Source organism: Myotis nattereri (genome assembly GCF_964212035.1).
Source record: "Myotis nattereri genome assembly, chromosome: 16".
Taxonomy (NCBI): domain Eukaryota; kingdom Metazoa; phylum Chordata; class Mammalia; order Chiroptera; family Vespertilionidae; genus Myotis; species Myotis nattereri.
The window spans coordinates 26,347,468-26,362,373 of NC_138091.1; the positions used below are offsets into that span (position 1 = coordinate 26,347,468).

At 36.0% G+C, this 14,906-nt stretch overlaps 1 protein-coding gene and 1 pseudogene across 3 annotated transcripts in view; both read left to right on the forward strand.

The window, feature by feature from the left end:
* Positions 1 to 9,717, forward strand: part of SUZ12 (SUZ12 polycomb repressive complex 2 subunit) — a 44,557-nt gene extending 34,840 nt beyond the window's left edge. The window contains exons 10-16 of one of the 2 annotated variants that reach the window (XM_081109603.1): positions 897 to 1,074; positions 3,124 to 3,215; positions 3,583 to 3,726; positions 4,602 to 4,759; positions 5,089 to 5,287; positions 5,742 to 5,821; positions 7,828 to 8,726. In XM_081109603.1, coding sequence (XP_080965729.1) covers positions 897 to 1,074; positions 3,124 to 3,215; positions 3,583 to 3,726; positions 4,602 to 4,759; positions 5,089 to 5,287; positions 5,742 to 5,821; positions 7,828 to 8,173 — 1,197 coding nt within the window. In that variant the 3' untranslated portion in view covers positions 8,174 to 8,726. Of the gene's footprint in view, positions 1 to 896; positions 1,075 to 3,123; positions 3,216 to 3,582; positions 3,727 to 4,601; positions 4,760 to 5,088; positions 5,288 to 5,741; positions 5,822 to 7,827 lie in introns of both variants that reach the window. The other variant, XM_081109604.1, reaches the window with a different exon arrangement.
* On the forward strand, positions 150 to 388 carry LOC308532569 (small nuclear ribonucleoprotein G-like; annotated as a pseudogene). The gene has a single exon. The product of its transcript is annotated as a small nuclear ribonucleoprotein G-like (transcript).
* Positions 9,718 to 14,906: the final 5,189 nt, after the last annotated feature.

Genomic DNA, 14,906 nt, shown 5'->3' on the forward strand with positions numbered 1-14,906 from the left:
CACAACTAAGGTACATGCCCTTGACTGGAATCGAACCTGGGACCTTTCAGTCCACAGGCCGACGCTCTATCCACTGAGCCAAACCGGTCAGGGCTTGATGTTTTTTAAAAAATATTCTAAGGAGGTATATTTGAGCTCACTTAGACACCATGAACAAAGCTCACCCTCTCGAGTTAAAAAATTTATGGACAAGAAGTTATTGAAATTAAATGGTGGCAGACATGTCCAAGGAATATTGCAGGGATTTGATCCTTTTATGAATCTTGTGATAGATGAATGTGTGGAGATGGCAACTGGTGGGCAATAGAACAATATTGGGATAGTGGTAATACGAGGGAAAAGTATCATCATGTTAGAAGTCTTGGAAGAGTATAAAGAATGGATGTAGTCACCAGAGAAATCAACTGCTTCCACATGTCCCCTCTCCACAGCACCTGTTTTACTACAATATAAAAATCGAGTCCTGTTCATTTTCACATTGAACTTTTGTTAAAAAAAACTTTTGTATTGGTCCAGAAGAAAACATTCTAAATTGGTTACCAATATAAAAATGGCAAGATTCCCCATTAGAACTTGGATTTCTGACTTCTTTTGAAAAATCTGAAAATGTGCTGTGCTGGGCCAGTGTTTGTGTGGCAGTAATTCAGCTACTGCTCATACGTTGCTGTCTTTTTTAGACAACTTGAACACCAACACTGTGCTCTCTACTGTGCTGTGCATTTACATGACTTACCTGGCCATGGATGTAGGCATTTTGGGTTTCAAGAAAAAAGTCTGTTGATTTAATTATAATTATATAAATTATAAATTAACTTTTAGTAAATAAGTTTCTACAGTTTCTTTCAATTTGTTATATGGAATCTTACTTTATTCTTTTCATGTTTTTTCTTTTTTAGAGGCTGCCTCCATTTGAAACATTTTCTCAGGGACCTACGTTACAGTTCACTCTTCGTTGGACAGGAGAGACCAATGATAAATCTACAGCTCCTATTGCCAAGCCTCTTGCCACTAGAAATTCAGAGAGTCTCCATCAAGAAAACAAGCCTGGTTCAGTTAAACCTACTCAAACTATTGGTGAGAAGACATTGTTGTCAAAATAATGTTTTGCAGAGTTAGTTAGGGTTTAGGCTTTAGATTAATTTTTGGTCATTTGCTCTAAAAATTATTCTTTGGGAAATATTTGACTTATTAGAGAAACAAACTATGAGCCAGGACAGTAAAGTTTTGTGTTAAAGCACATATTAACAGTATTTTATCCAAAGTCTTTGTGTAAGATGTGTCTGGGACTTACTTTTTTATTTTATTTTAGAAGCATGATGTAGTACATGTGCCATATGTAACGCTTCCAAACGAGGTCTGTAGATAGCCTATGCCAGTGTAGGACAGGTTTTTCCACTAAATTATTTTGCCTCAAATTCGTGAGAGAAACTATTGGTTTTCAGAGCTTTTAGGAGTTTGAAATTGCAGGTTGGTAATAGAGCTTTGGGATTGTATGTTTTTTATAATTCATGTAAAATTTTGTATATGTTGTAGAACTGAATTCAATGTTTCAGAGTGTTTTTATAATATTAGAGCTGGAAGTGGGTCTTTATAACCTGAATTTTGCCAGGTTAAATTTTGAGTCATTTTTTAAGAGGGAAAACGTTTACAAATGTAGTTAGCTCTGCTGAGTTAAGGTCCAGGTTACACTGATCTGTCAATTTGTGTCTGCCTGATAGGAACACTGCCTTTACCTGAGGTTATCCAAGTCTAAGTCTGTTAAAGAAGGCAGAAGACTTATTAGTTCCCTGTCTTTGACCCCTCATGCCCATTTATTGTGTGCAAGTCATTATAAAAGTCAGATTAAAAAGCTAGAAAAAATGGCTGTGTCAGAGAAAATATTTCTCAAGTAAATTCTGTCACTTCTCAAAATACTTTGTGGCCAGCCAGTCAGATAGGTAAAAGAGTTTAAAAGAAAATCAGAAAAAAATTTTATACAAAATTGTATCTGTAAAATACTTAGTTATGTCAGAGAAAATAAAAACATTTTAAGTATGTAAGTAAATATACCAAAATTATTAATGGTGATTATTTTTTGGATTTGGAATGATATTAATACAATCATTTTTTATATTTTTAATATATTGATTTCAAGGTGAAAGGGAGAGAGAGAGAGTCATTAATTGGCTGCCTCCTGCACGCCCCTTACTAGGGGGTTAATCCCACAACCCAGGCATGCGCCCCCAACCGGAATCAAACCCGGGACTCTTAAGTCCACAGGCCAATGATCTATTCACTGAACCAAACCGGCTACGGCTTAATACAATCGTTTTTTAAAATATGTGTTTTTATGATTTTTCAGAGAGAGGGGAAGAATGGGGGAAGAGAGAGAGAAATATCAATCAGTTGCTTCCTGCACGCCTCCTATTGTGGATCAAGCCTGCTACCCGGGCATGTGCCCAGACTGGGAATCAAACTGGTGACCTCTTGGTGCATGGGATGACACTCAGGGTGCTGAGCCACACTGGCTGGGCAATATACAATCATTTTTTACTTAATTTTTGTTAAACCAACAATGGATATCTGCTCACTAAACCACACTCTGACCTCAAAGTCCTTAAAACATTACAGTGACTATATATAATTACTTGGAGTTACTTTTATAATGATATAGGACATAAGAGATGGTTTTTAAAATATGTTTTATTGATTTTTTACAGAGAGGAAGGGAGAAGAAGAGGGATAGAGAAAGTTAGAAACATCGATGAGAGAGAAACATCGATTCAGCTGCCTCCTGCACACCTCCTACTGGGGATGTGCCCGCAACCAAGGTACATGCCCTTGACCGGAATCAAACCTGGGACCCTTCAGTTCACAGGCCAATGCTCTATCCACAGAGCCAAACCGGTTAGGGCAAGAGGTTGTTTTTAAAGGAAAAGTATGGCTCTTGCCAATAAAGACCTAAATATATGATTAGGAGTATTGATTAAGTGGGATTGTTCCCCTGAGGATGAGAATAAAAACTGTACTAAATACCACAAGTAGAATTCTGTGAAACCTTTAATGTTTAATTATTTTCACAAAGATGTATTATTTCACTTAGAAGCAAATATTGGCATTAAATATAAAAGTATGTATTTTCAGCTGTTAAAGAATCACTGACTACAGATCTACAAACGAGGAAAGAAAAAGATACTTCAAGTGAAAACCGACAAAAATTAAGAATATTTTATCAGGTAAACATAGCTGAACCAGTTACATAAGTAATTATGAAATGCCTTTGTTTTACATTTTTACATATGAAATAATTTGGATATTTAAGTAAAAAGACAATATCTCTGATTTTTCTTTTAATTTGTTTTTTTTTTTAATTAAATCTTCATTGTTCAGATTATTACATTTGTTCCTCTTTTTTCCCCCCCATAACTCCCCACCTCCCCGTTCCCACCCCACCCTCCGCCCTCACTCCCCACCCACTGTCCTCATCCATAGGTGCACAATTTTTGTCCCTTTTAATTTGTTTTAACTATTTTTAAAGGGGATATTGAGAAGAAGTTTTGAGATGTGTAAGTTGGAGCTTACCTTTTTTATTTTATTTTAAAGTTCCTTTATAACAACAATACAAGACAACAGACTGAAGCAAGAGATGACCTACATTGCCCTTGGTGCACTCTGAACTGCCGAAAACTTTATAGTTTACTCAAGCATCTTAAACTGTGCCACAGCAGGTTTATCTTCAATTATGTTGTATGTAACTTTTTTTTTTCTTACTAAGATATATAAGACAATTTGACTTTCAAAAATTGTACTTGGTACAAAATACCAAAATTTCTTCTTTTGGGTGGATTGTTATGTGTGTGAATTACAGTGAATGGTTCGGTTTACATATAATGCACCTATATTGACTCACATTAATCCTCACACCAACTTTTTGAATTAAGTGATGATTTCCTTATTCTTGTTCAGATGAGAAATAATTTGTAAAAAGTTATGAAGCCAATAAATGGCATAACCAGGATTTTAACATAGATCTTTCTGTTGTTAATCCTCACCCAAGAATATTTTTTCCATTGATTTTTAGAGTGTGGGAGGCGGGAGAGAGAGAGAAATGTCATTGTTGTGAGACACATGGATTGGTTGCCCCCTGCAAGTGCCCCAACCTAGGCTGGGGATTAAACCTGCAACCCAGGTATGTGCCCTTGACCGGGAATCTAACCTGCTACCCTTTACTGCGAGGGCCAATGCTCTAACCAGTAAGCTACACAAGCCAGGGCTTAACACAGATCCCTTTTTGAAAATATTTTTTATTGCTTTCAGGGAGGAAGGGAGAGATAGAAACATCAATGATGGGAGAGAGTCATTGATTGGCACACCCCTTCCTGGGGATTGAGCCCACAGCCTGAGCATGTGCCTTGATCGGACATTGAATCATGACCTCCTGGTTCATAGGTTAACGCTCAACAACTGAGCCACATTAGATCTTTTTTGTTCTAGGTTCTCTGACTTCCTGTTCACCATGCTAAAAACTACAGTACTTTTTAAATTAATTAAATTGGAGTGATGGGTATTTAGGGTAGAATAATACTTTCTTTTCCTAAAATCCTTGCCATTTTTGTTAACAGTATCATCCAAAAGGTGCTAGGATAGATGTTTCTATCAACGAGTGTTATGATGGCTCCTATGCAGGAAATCCTCAGGATATTCATCGCCAACCTGGATTTGCTTTTAGTCGCAATGGACCTGTAAAGAGAACGCCTATCACACACATTCTTGTGTGCAGGTAGGTAGAAAGGTCATACAAGTTTATTCTCTGGATTTTATTGATGACGGTGGAAGAACAGATGGGGCAGTAGCTAATTCTCTGAGTGGTATACTGCTTTATCAACCTCCCTGGCTCCTGCTTCTATAAGGGTTTCTCACTTCCTCCTTACAGCTTTTCCCTGTGTTTTAAATGTTAATGTCACTATTGCTGCAGTAGTTGTGGGGATTAAATAATGCTCCTAGTAGATCTAGGTACAAAACCCTAAGAAAAGTATGTAATCTATTTGGGTGATGTGAAATATAAAGAACCCTATCAATTGATATTACATCAACATTTCTTTTCATTAGGCCAAAACGAACAAAAGCAAGCATGTCTGAATTTCTTGAATCTGAAGATGGAGAAGTAGAACAGCAACGAACATACAGTAGCGGACACAATCGTCTGTATTTCCATAGTGATACTTGTTTACCTCTCCGTCCACAAGAAATGGAAGTAGATAGTGAAGATGAAAAAGATCCTGAATGGCTAAGAGAAAAAACCATTACAGTAATTATTACTGTTATCATTATTGACAATGATTTTAGAATTTTATGATTAAAAGGTTTTTGTTTGAAAACTATTAATTGTTTAATATGAATTAAACTTTTGACTTTGTGAAGGAACTTTTTCTAAATTAAGAAATTCGGGAATGCACATTTTATAACTGTCTCATTTAAACAGTTACCAGGTGAAGAAATACAGATTTTCTCGTGATTTTATAGTGTGTTCATTGTATTTATAGGTAACCAGTACGTAACTTAGGAATTCCTTTTTAAAATTACTGCTTAAACAGAAGTGGTTTTTAAGAAACATTGCCACTTTGCTGTATAAATAAGTTGTGGTATTTTTAGTTATACAAATCTGTTTTTGACATTCTCACAATTTTTTCTTAGAAATAATATTTATATTATTTCTCTGCATTTAATAGGTGTTTTCTTTTTTAAATTTTTTTTATTTTTAGCAAATTGAGGAATTTTCTGATGTTAATGAAGGAGAGAAAGAAGTGATGAAACTATGGAATCTCCATGTCATGAAGCATGGGTAGGGTATTTCTAAATTTAAATATTCCATTTCCTTTATATTCTTTTTACTGCTTCACATTCTATAAATCTACTTGTGTTAGAATCTTATATAAAATTCCGTTAATTTAGATACACTGTCCTAAATCTTATCCTAATCCAAAGTATTATAATTGCATAGAGAAAAATGGTGATGCTCAGAGAACGTATCAGGAAAGTGCTAGCTCTTCAGCAGATTTTTATTTTTAATATGTCCCTTTTTAATGACCCAATTTTTATTCCTTTTATTGCCAGAGAATACAAAAAGTAAATGCCATGTGCTATATTCCTGGAAATCCTGAAAATTACTTATCACAGTTATTACCACAGTTTTAAAAATTGCTTAATCAGAATAAAATATAAGTAGTTTTTTTGATTTACTACCATTTCATAGGAGGCAAGGTAAAACAATCCTATTTCTCATGCCTTTGTCACTACATGTTCCAAAGCATTATTTCTTCTGCAGATCTGCCTCCTTCCCTGTGTGAACTATTTTCCTGTGACTACACATTTTCTTCTCTGCCTTCATTATTATTAGATCCTCATTTGAGATTTTCTTCTATAGTACAAGCATCCAAAGTTTTTTCATTTATAGATAGTGAAATAAATGGGAGGGAATACTTTTGTTTCCTTACTCTTGGTGAGTGAAGGGTTATTGGTACATAAAGATGTCTGGTTGTATGGCCTGTAGCATTTTTTTATATACTGCCTTCATCTAAGAACCAGAGGCCCAGAGCATGACATTCGTGCACTGGGCGGGTGGGGAGGTGGAGGAAGAGTTCCCCTCAGTCCTGCCTACACCCTCTCACAGGTCCGGGACCCCATGGGGGATGTCTGACGGCTGGTTAGGCCTGCTCCCTCTAAGCCGGCAGTCAGACATCCCCCGAGGGGTCCTTAATGCTGCTATGGACCAGCTGTGAGCCCGGCTTCTGTTTGAGTGGTGCTCCCCCTGTGGGAATGCACTGACCACCAGGGGGCAGCTCCTGCGTTTAGCACCTGCCCCCTGGTGGTCAGTGTGTGTCATAGCGACTGGTCATTCCACTGTTCGGTCTATTTGCGTATTAGCCTTTTATTATAAAGGATAGTCTTCACATGATTAATGGGTACTGAAAAAGGAAGAGGAAGATGGCAGATCACATATGGCTTATATAGCTTTAAATATTTATATCTAGCTTTTTACAGAAAATGTTTGCCTGGTCCCCCAGTCTAGGGGTACTAAGGAGTAAAGTATGTATGCAGAAGTTTGGGTTAAATGTTTTTCCTTATGTCCTGATAATGCCAGTTTCAAGGTAGAATTTTAGTCACATTACTTTATTGTGTTCTATTTTAATTCTTTGATCTAAATGTGTTAGCACAATTCTTGGGGTTCATTGTATACTGGCATTATAAAGAGGCAAATAGTTGGGCAAACTATTTGGGTATTTAAAAACCTACAGGCAGGTCTTTTGGGACTCTGTTGGACACTCAGTTCTTGTGGATAACTGAGAGCCATTCTCCTATTTCTCTCAAATTTTATTCATTGTATATACCCTCAATTCACTTTCCACCACACAACCACACTGTGCCATATTTATTTGTTGTGATATCTTCATTTTTTTAGAGGTCTACCGTGATCTGAAAATGTAGAAAAACATTGCTTCACAAATAGGAAAGTATATCAAAATCGAGAAAATAATGGAAATATTGTGTATATAGAGTTAATGAAAGTGCTACTGGCAAGAGAAAATGTTATACTTTCAATACTGCTGTATGTAATTAGGAAAAACAGAAATGATTCTGTTTAAACTCTGATTTAATCACATCTCTTTAAATATTTTAAATACTAAGCTCATTCAAGTTATTGAATCTCACATTTACTATAGTGTTACTTGCTAAATCATAGCTTACTAGATTTGGATAGTTTCAGTGTTCTATAATGGTTATCACTGTTCCACTTGACAAAAATGCTTTGTATCGTTATTGATGTTTTGTGTTGTTTTTGTTAAATAGGTTTATTGCTGACAATCAAATGAATCACGCCTGTATGCTGTTTGTAGAAAACTATGGACAGAAAATAATTAAGAAGAATTTATGTCGAAACTTCATGCTTCATCTAGTCAGCATGCATGACTTTAATCTTATTAGCATAATGTCAATAGATAAAGCTGTTACCAAGCTCCGTGAAATGCAGCAAAAACTAGAGAAAGGAGAATCTGCTTCACCTGCAAATGAAGATATCACTGAAGAACAAAATGGGACAGCAAATGGATTTAGTGAAATTAACTCAAAAGAGAAAGCTTCGGAAACAGATGGTGTCTCAGGGGTTTCAAAACAGAGCAAAAAGCAAAAACTCTGAGAAGAAACGGCCTAACCCTGTGTCGTGGACAAACACTGAAATTGCATTCTAGGGAGTTCAGCCTCTAGGAAGAGTATTGTTTTTGTTTTTTAATCATAGATTCCAAACAGGCACTGTTAAGATGAAGTAAATGATTTCAACAAGGATATTTGTATCAGGGTTCTACTTCATTATGCAGCATTACATGTATATCAGTTTTATTGATGTCATTACAACATTCTCTTGTTTGAGCATGAAAAGCAATACTTCAGAGAAAGTATTTTTTAACTTCAATTGTCTTATGGAATAAATTGGTAATACAGAAATTATTTCATATATTTAAATTATAATTTTTTTGCATTTGTGACTGGCTCTTTCTCTGCTTTGTGAAACATTTTCTTGGGGAGGGAAAATTAGTATGTGATTCCCTTTTTTAAAAATTGAAGGTTTTTGTGAAATTATATTGCATTACCATTTGCAATCAAACCTTGATCCTTGATTTTGAAATCATTTTAAAATGAAAAATTACAACACTCAAGATATTTTGCATTGCATAAATTGATTTTACAATTTGAAAAAAGCACTTCTTCATCTTATGCCTGTTTGAGATGTTAATTTTTCACATTCGACAGTGAAATGTTAAGATTACTTACCATTTATTTTACGTTGATAATTTTAGTGTATTGCTCACCCAGTATATTTTTTTAAACTTGAACGTTTTACAGTTTGGTTTTTTTCTTCCCCCAGTTAGGTAAACATGGAAAATTAAACTGTCCACATCTTTTCATTAGGATTGTAAACCAAGGGAAGAATTTGAGATTTTGAAGATGCCACTTTTGAGGGAAGAAATGTTCTATAAAAATGAAACAGAAAACATAACATTTTTTTTTCTTTACAAGGATGTTTTTGTAATGTGTTTTACGATTAGAATATCCAGTACAGATAAGCTGACTTGAATTGTTTTGAGCAATTTTGCCCTGTGTTATGTGTTTTATGCACATATTTGCAGTTGGATTTTCTCCAACAGAAAGTGGTTTCACTACTGGCACATTAACAAGCACCAATAGATTTTTATTCCAACTTCAAGCACTGTGGTTGAGTAACATCACCTCAATTTTTTATTATCCTTAAAGATAATTGCATTTTCATATTCTTTATTTATAAAGGAACAATGCTGCTGTAAATAAAGGTATTTTTAATTTCATTCCACCACCATCAGATGCAGTTCCCTATTTTGTTTAATGAAGGGATATATAAGCTTTCTAATGGTGTCTTCAGAAATTTATAAAATGTAAATACTGATTTGATTGGTCTTTAAGATGTGTTTAACTGTGAGGCTATTTAACTGATAGTGTGGATGTGCTTTGTCATCCAGTATTAAATTCTTAGTTATTAATTTTTGTGTTAAAAAGATAGGAAAGAGGGAAACTGCAGCTTTCATTACAGACGCCTTGATTGGTAAGCTCTCCAAATGAAGAGTTACAGTAAACTCTGATCACACCTATGGGTAGCAGATCTTGAGCATTTCTCTCCGGCTTTAATTTGCTAAAGCTGTGCACATATGTAAAAAAAAAAAAATAGATTATTTTAGGGGAGATGTAGGTGTAGAAATTTTGCTTATGTCATTTCTTAAGCAGTTATGCTCTTAATGCTTAAAAGAAGGCTAGCATTGTTTGCACAAAAAGTTGGTGATTCCCTCCCCCAAATAGTAATGAAATTACTTCTGTCGAGTAAACTTTTTATGTCATCTTATAAGAGCTGAAAAAATCCCTTTGTTTCTATTTATAAAAAAAATGCTTTTCTATATGTACCCTTGATAAGAGATTTTGAAGAAATCATGTAAGATGATAAAGCATTTGAAAGGTACAGTAGATGTAAAAAAAATCAGTTTAAAAGAACGTTTGTTTTTACATTAAATGTTTATTTGAAATCAAATGATTTTGTACATAAAGTTCAATAATATAAAAGTTGTATTCTGTTTTGTTATTTTATGCATTGTTAATGTGTGCACTAAGACTTTGACTTGTTTAGGACAGTAAGGATCCAGAAGTACACCTATCAGAGCTGAAACTGAGAAAGGACTTATCAGCCTCCAGAACAATGAGAAATAAATGTCTGTTGTTTAAGCCAAAAAAAGAAAAAATTAATGTGAAACCTGCTTTCAATTTCAGTAACATCAATTTCAACTTGAGTATGTTATTTATGGTAATACCAAAATATATTTTTAAACTTATAGTTCAAAGTAATGTCAATATTAACAGTTATCTATCTTTGGTTGTGGATTCTTTTTAAAAATATATATATTTTTATTGATTTCAGAGAGGAAGGAAGAGGGAGAGAGAGATAGAAACATCAGTGATGAGAGAATCATTGATCGGCAGCTGTCTCTTGCATGCTCCACACTGGAGATCGAGCCCACAATCTAGGCATGTGTCCTGACTGGGAATCCAACCGTGACCTGGTTCATAGGTCAACGCTCAACCACTGAGCCATGCCAGCTGGGCTATTTCCTTTTAAATGAAAAAGAATTTATCTTGGCTCTCAAAAAGTTCAGACTAGAGTGGGATACAAATGATAGTTATAAAGTGATATTGTATAATAAAATTATATACTACATTCCATGAGGTCAGGAGTTGTAGAAAACTTTAAAAGAGGGAGAACTTTACAGAAGAGTTGACAGTTCAGCTGTTCTTGCTTTATTAACATTTCCCTGTACATGTTGAAATTTACTGCACAGATACAAAAAGCCAATTTATATTTTAGGTGAGCCACAGCTGTAAGAATTTGGGAGGGGAGAATCTACATAGGAAGAAGTACTAGAATGCTATTGTTTTTTAATATATATTTTTTATTGACTTCAGAGAGGAAGGGAGAGAAACCAATGATGAGAGAATCACTGATCAGCTGCCTCCTGCATGCCCCCTACTGGGGATTGAGCCCACAACCCGGGCATGTGCCCACAACCAGAATCAAACCCAGGATGCCTCAGTCCACAGGCCAATGCTCTATCACTGAGCCAAACCAGCCAGGTCTAGAATGCTATTGTAATAGTCCAGGTAACACTGCCTGTTGTGAATTAAGTGCCCAAAAACTAATTGTTGAATGGTACTGCAGTATAAAGGAATGAGAGGAGAGTTTCCAAAAAAGAGGCAGTCCCACAACAGAAAATAAAATGGCAACTTCAAGGGAGGTGAAGTGATAGCAAACAGGTTTAATGAGTGTATTAAATATCTCCAACTCCTACTTTTCCAATCACAGAGTATATAAAAAATGGGGCCATAGCAAGAGGGAAACAGGCAAAGGAAGAATTTGGGGGAGAGTGAATGGGAAGTTTGGGTATAACTGTAGACAGGAAGAGACAAAAAAGACCAAAGATAAAAGTTACTAGAAAAAAGTAAGATCAAGAACAGGGATGGATTCAGCTTGCTAAAGATGAAAGTTTGCTAATGTGGAAATAGGCACTCAAAACATTTCTGGTGGTAATTGAAAAAATAAAACTTAAAAACCAATATTAGTACTAATGAGATAAGGAACAAAAGTAATATTCTATTTTAAAAATATTTTAACTACGATGAATTTTAAAGACATTTTTGGAAGATAAATTGGTACAACCTCTAGAGCAGTGGTTCTCAATCTTGGCTGCACATTAGAATCACCTAGGAATATTTTTAAAATCCTGATTTCTGGGCCTCATCATCCGGAAATTCTGTTTCTTTGTTATGGGGTGGGGCCACAACATTAGTAACAAAGAAACAGAATTTCTGGAGGATGAGGCCCAGAAATCGGGATTTTAAAAATATTCCCTGCCGAAACTGGTTTGGCTCAGTGGATAGAGCGTCGGCCTGCGGACTGAAAGGTCCCTGGTTCAATTCCGGTCAAGGGCATGTACCTGGGCTGCGGGCACATCCCCAGTAGGAGGTGTGCAGGAGGCAGCTGAATCGATGTTTCTCTCTCATCGATGCTTCTATCTCTCCCTCTCTGTAAAAAATCAATAAAATATATTTAAAAAAAAAATATTCCCAGGTGATTCTAATGTGCAGCCAAGGTTGCGAACCACTGCTCTAGGGAGAGCATCACAATAGCCTGGCCAGAGTGACTCGGTTGAGTGCGCTGTGCACCGAAAGATTGCTGGTTCAATTCCTGGTCTAGGTACATGCCTGAACCGCAGGTTTAGGATCAGGGCACTATGGAAGGAAACCGATCAGGTTTCTTGGTGTGGATTTAAGGATTTTAAATCACAATGCATTTAATCTTTGCCCTAACAACTCTATCTAGGACAGCGGTTCTCAACCTGTGGTCTCGACCCCTGTGGCAGTCAAACGACCCTTTCACGGGGGTCGCTTAAGACCATCCTGCATATCAGATACTTACATTACGATTCATAACAGTAGCAACATTGCAGTTATGAAGTAGCAACGAAAATAATTTTATGGTTGGGTCACAACATGAGGAACTGTATTTAAAGGACCAGAAGGTTGAGAACCACTGATCTAGGAGTTTATCCTACAGGCCAAGTAGGGAAACTGGACTTTTCACCCCACCAGACAATGATGAAGACCCCTACCCCTGTGGTGACAGGAGCCTGGACTCCCATTTCCACTAGCAGTAATGAGGCACCTCTCCCGCTCTGATAGGGTGTTTCAGCCTGGTGGAGAGTCAGGACTTTGACCATGGCCTAGATGGGGTAGTAACGAGGCAGTGCCCCTCCCCTCAATCTGCTCAAGTGGTGTCAAAAAGCCAGCTGACAGTCTCATAACAAAAATGTCCACATTTCAATAGAAAAGCACTTGTCACAGCAAGAACCAGAAAGATCTCACACTGCAGGAAGACAATGGGTATCAACACTAGGCTGACAAATATTAGAGTTGCCTGACAGATTTTAAAGCAACCGTATTAGTCTTCTCCAAAAAAAGAAAATCAATACAAGATTATGGAGAAATCCCACAATCTGCCTGCAAGGTGGGAACCCAGGAAAGCCAGTGATGTCATTCGATAGCCTAAAAGCCAGTGGTGTAGATGTCAGTCCAGATCTGAAGACCCTAAAACCAGGAGTGCCGGAGGCAGAAGATCCACATCCCATCTCAACAGTCAGGCAGAGTGAACTCAGCCTTCCTGCTTTTTTGTTCTATTCAGGCCCTCAACAGACTGGATGATGCTCACCCACTACTTTCTTCAGTCTATCAATTCAGGTGCTAATCTTGTCCAGAAACATCCTCAGATGCATACCCAGAAATACTGTTTGGCTACCTATCTAGACATCCCTTAGCCCAGTCAAGTAGACATACGACTAACCATCACAACCACCATAATAAAAATGTTTCAGTGAATACACTGAAAAATGAAAAAATGAATAGCCTCAAGCAAAGAATATAGAACATCTTAGCAAAGAAACAGAAGATACAAAGAAGAGCCACATGGACATTTTAGAACTGAAAAATAATAACAAAAAGCTCATAGATGGCCCAACAGAATGGCGGGAGGTGTCAGAGGAAAGAATCAGTAAACTGTAAGACAGACCAACAGAAATAGCCTGAGCTGAACAGACTTAAACAGAACTGCCGAAACCGGTTTGGCTCAGTGGATAGAGCGACGGCCTGCGGACTGAAAGGTCCCAGGTTCGATTCCGGTCAAGGGCATGTACCTGGGTTGCGGGCATATCCCCAGTAGGAGATGTGCAGGAGGCAGCTGATCGATGTTTCTCTCTCATCGATGTTTCTAACTATCTCTCTCCCTTCCTCTCTGTAAAAAAATCAATAAAATATATTAAAAATAAATAAATAAACAAACAAACAGAACCTCAGAAACCAGTGGGACGAAAAAAGGGTAGAACTTGAAATAAAGTACTTGAAATAATGGCTGTAATCTTTCCAAATTTGGCCACAGACATAAGCTAAAAATTCAAGAAGCTGAGGAAAACAAGGAATCTATGCAAAGATAAAACATAATTGAATTTATAAAAACTAAAGAAGAAAAAAACTGAAAGCAACCAGAGAAAAATGACACTTTACCTACAAGGAAAAACAACAGCAGATTTTAAAAAATCAGAAACCAGGAGAAGTAGCATATCTTTCAATTACTGAAAGAAAAGATTTGTTACCCCAGAATTCTATACTCAGTGAAAATATCCTTCAGGAATGAAAAAGAAATCAAGACATTCTCAGATGAAAGAAAACTAAGAATTTTATACCAGCAAACTTATCTTTAAAGAATGGCTAAACGAAGTTCTCTAAACAGAAAAGAAATGATACAAGAAGGAATATTGGAACATCATGAACAAAGAAATAACATGGTAAAGAGAATATAGGTAAATACAATAGGCTTCTCATTTCTTCAGTTTTCTAAAATATTTTATGGTTAAAGCAAAATATCTTGAAAAAAATACTAGTAAGCATAAAAATTATGTTGTAAGTGGGGAAAGAATAAAGAAAGGTAAGGATTCTATGTTTTACTTGAACATAAAATAATGACAACACACTGAAAAGATATATAGATATATAATGGATAAATTATATACAACATACATATGTAATACATAATACAGATATACTAACGTATATATACATGTATATACATATATAGATATTATGTACATACTAATGCCTACAACTACTAAGAAACTAAAGGGAAACTCTCAAAAACATAGATAAATCAAAATGAAATTCTAAAATATGTTCATGTAACCTTACAAGAATGAATAAAAAGGAAAGCAGAGAAATTAAGAACAGAGAGAACAGAAAACAGAAAGAGAAAAATG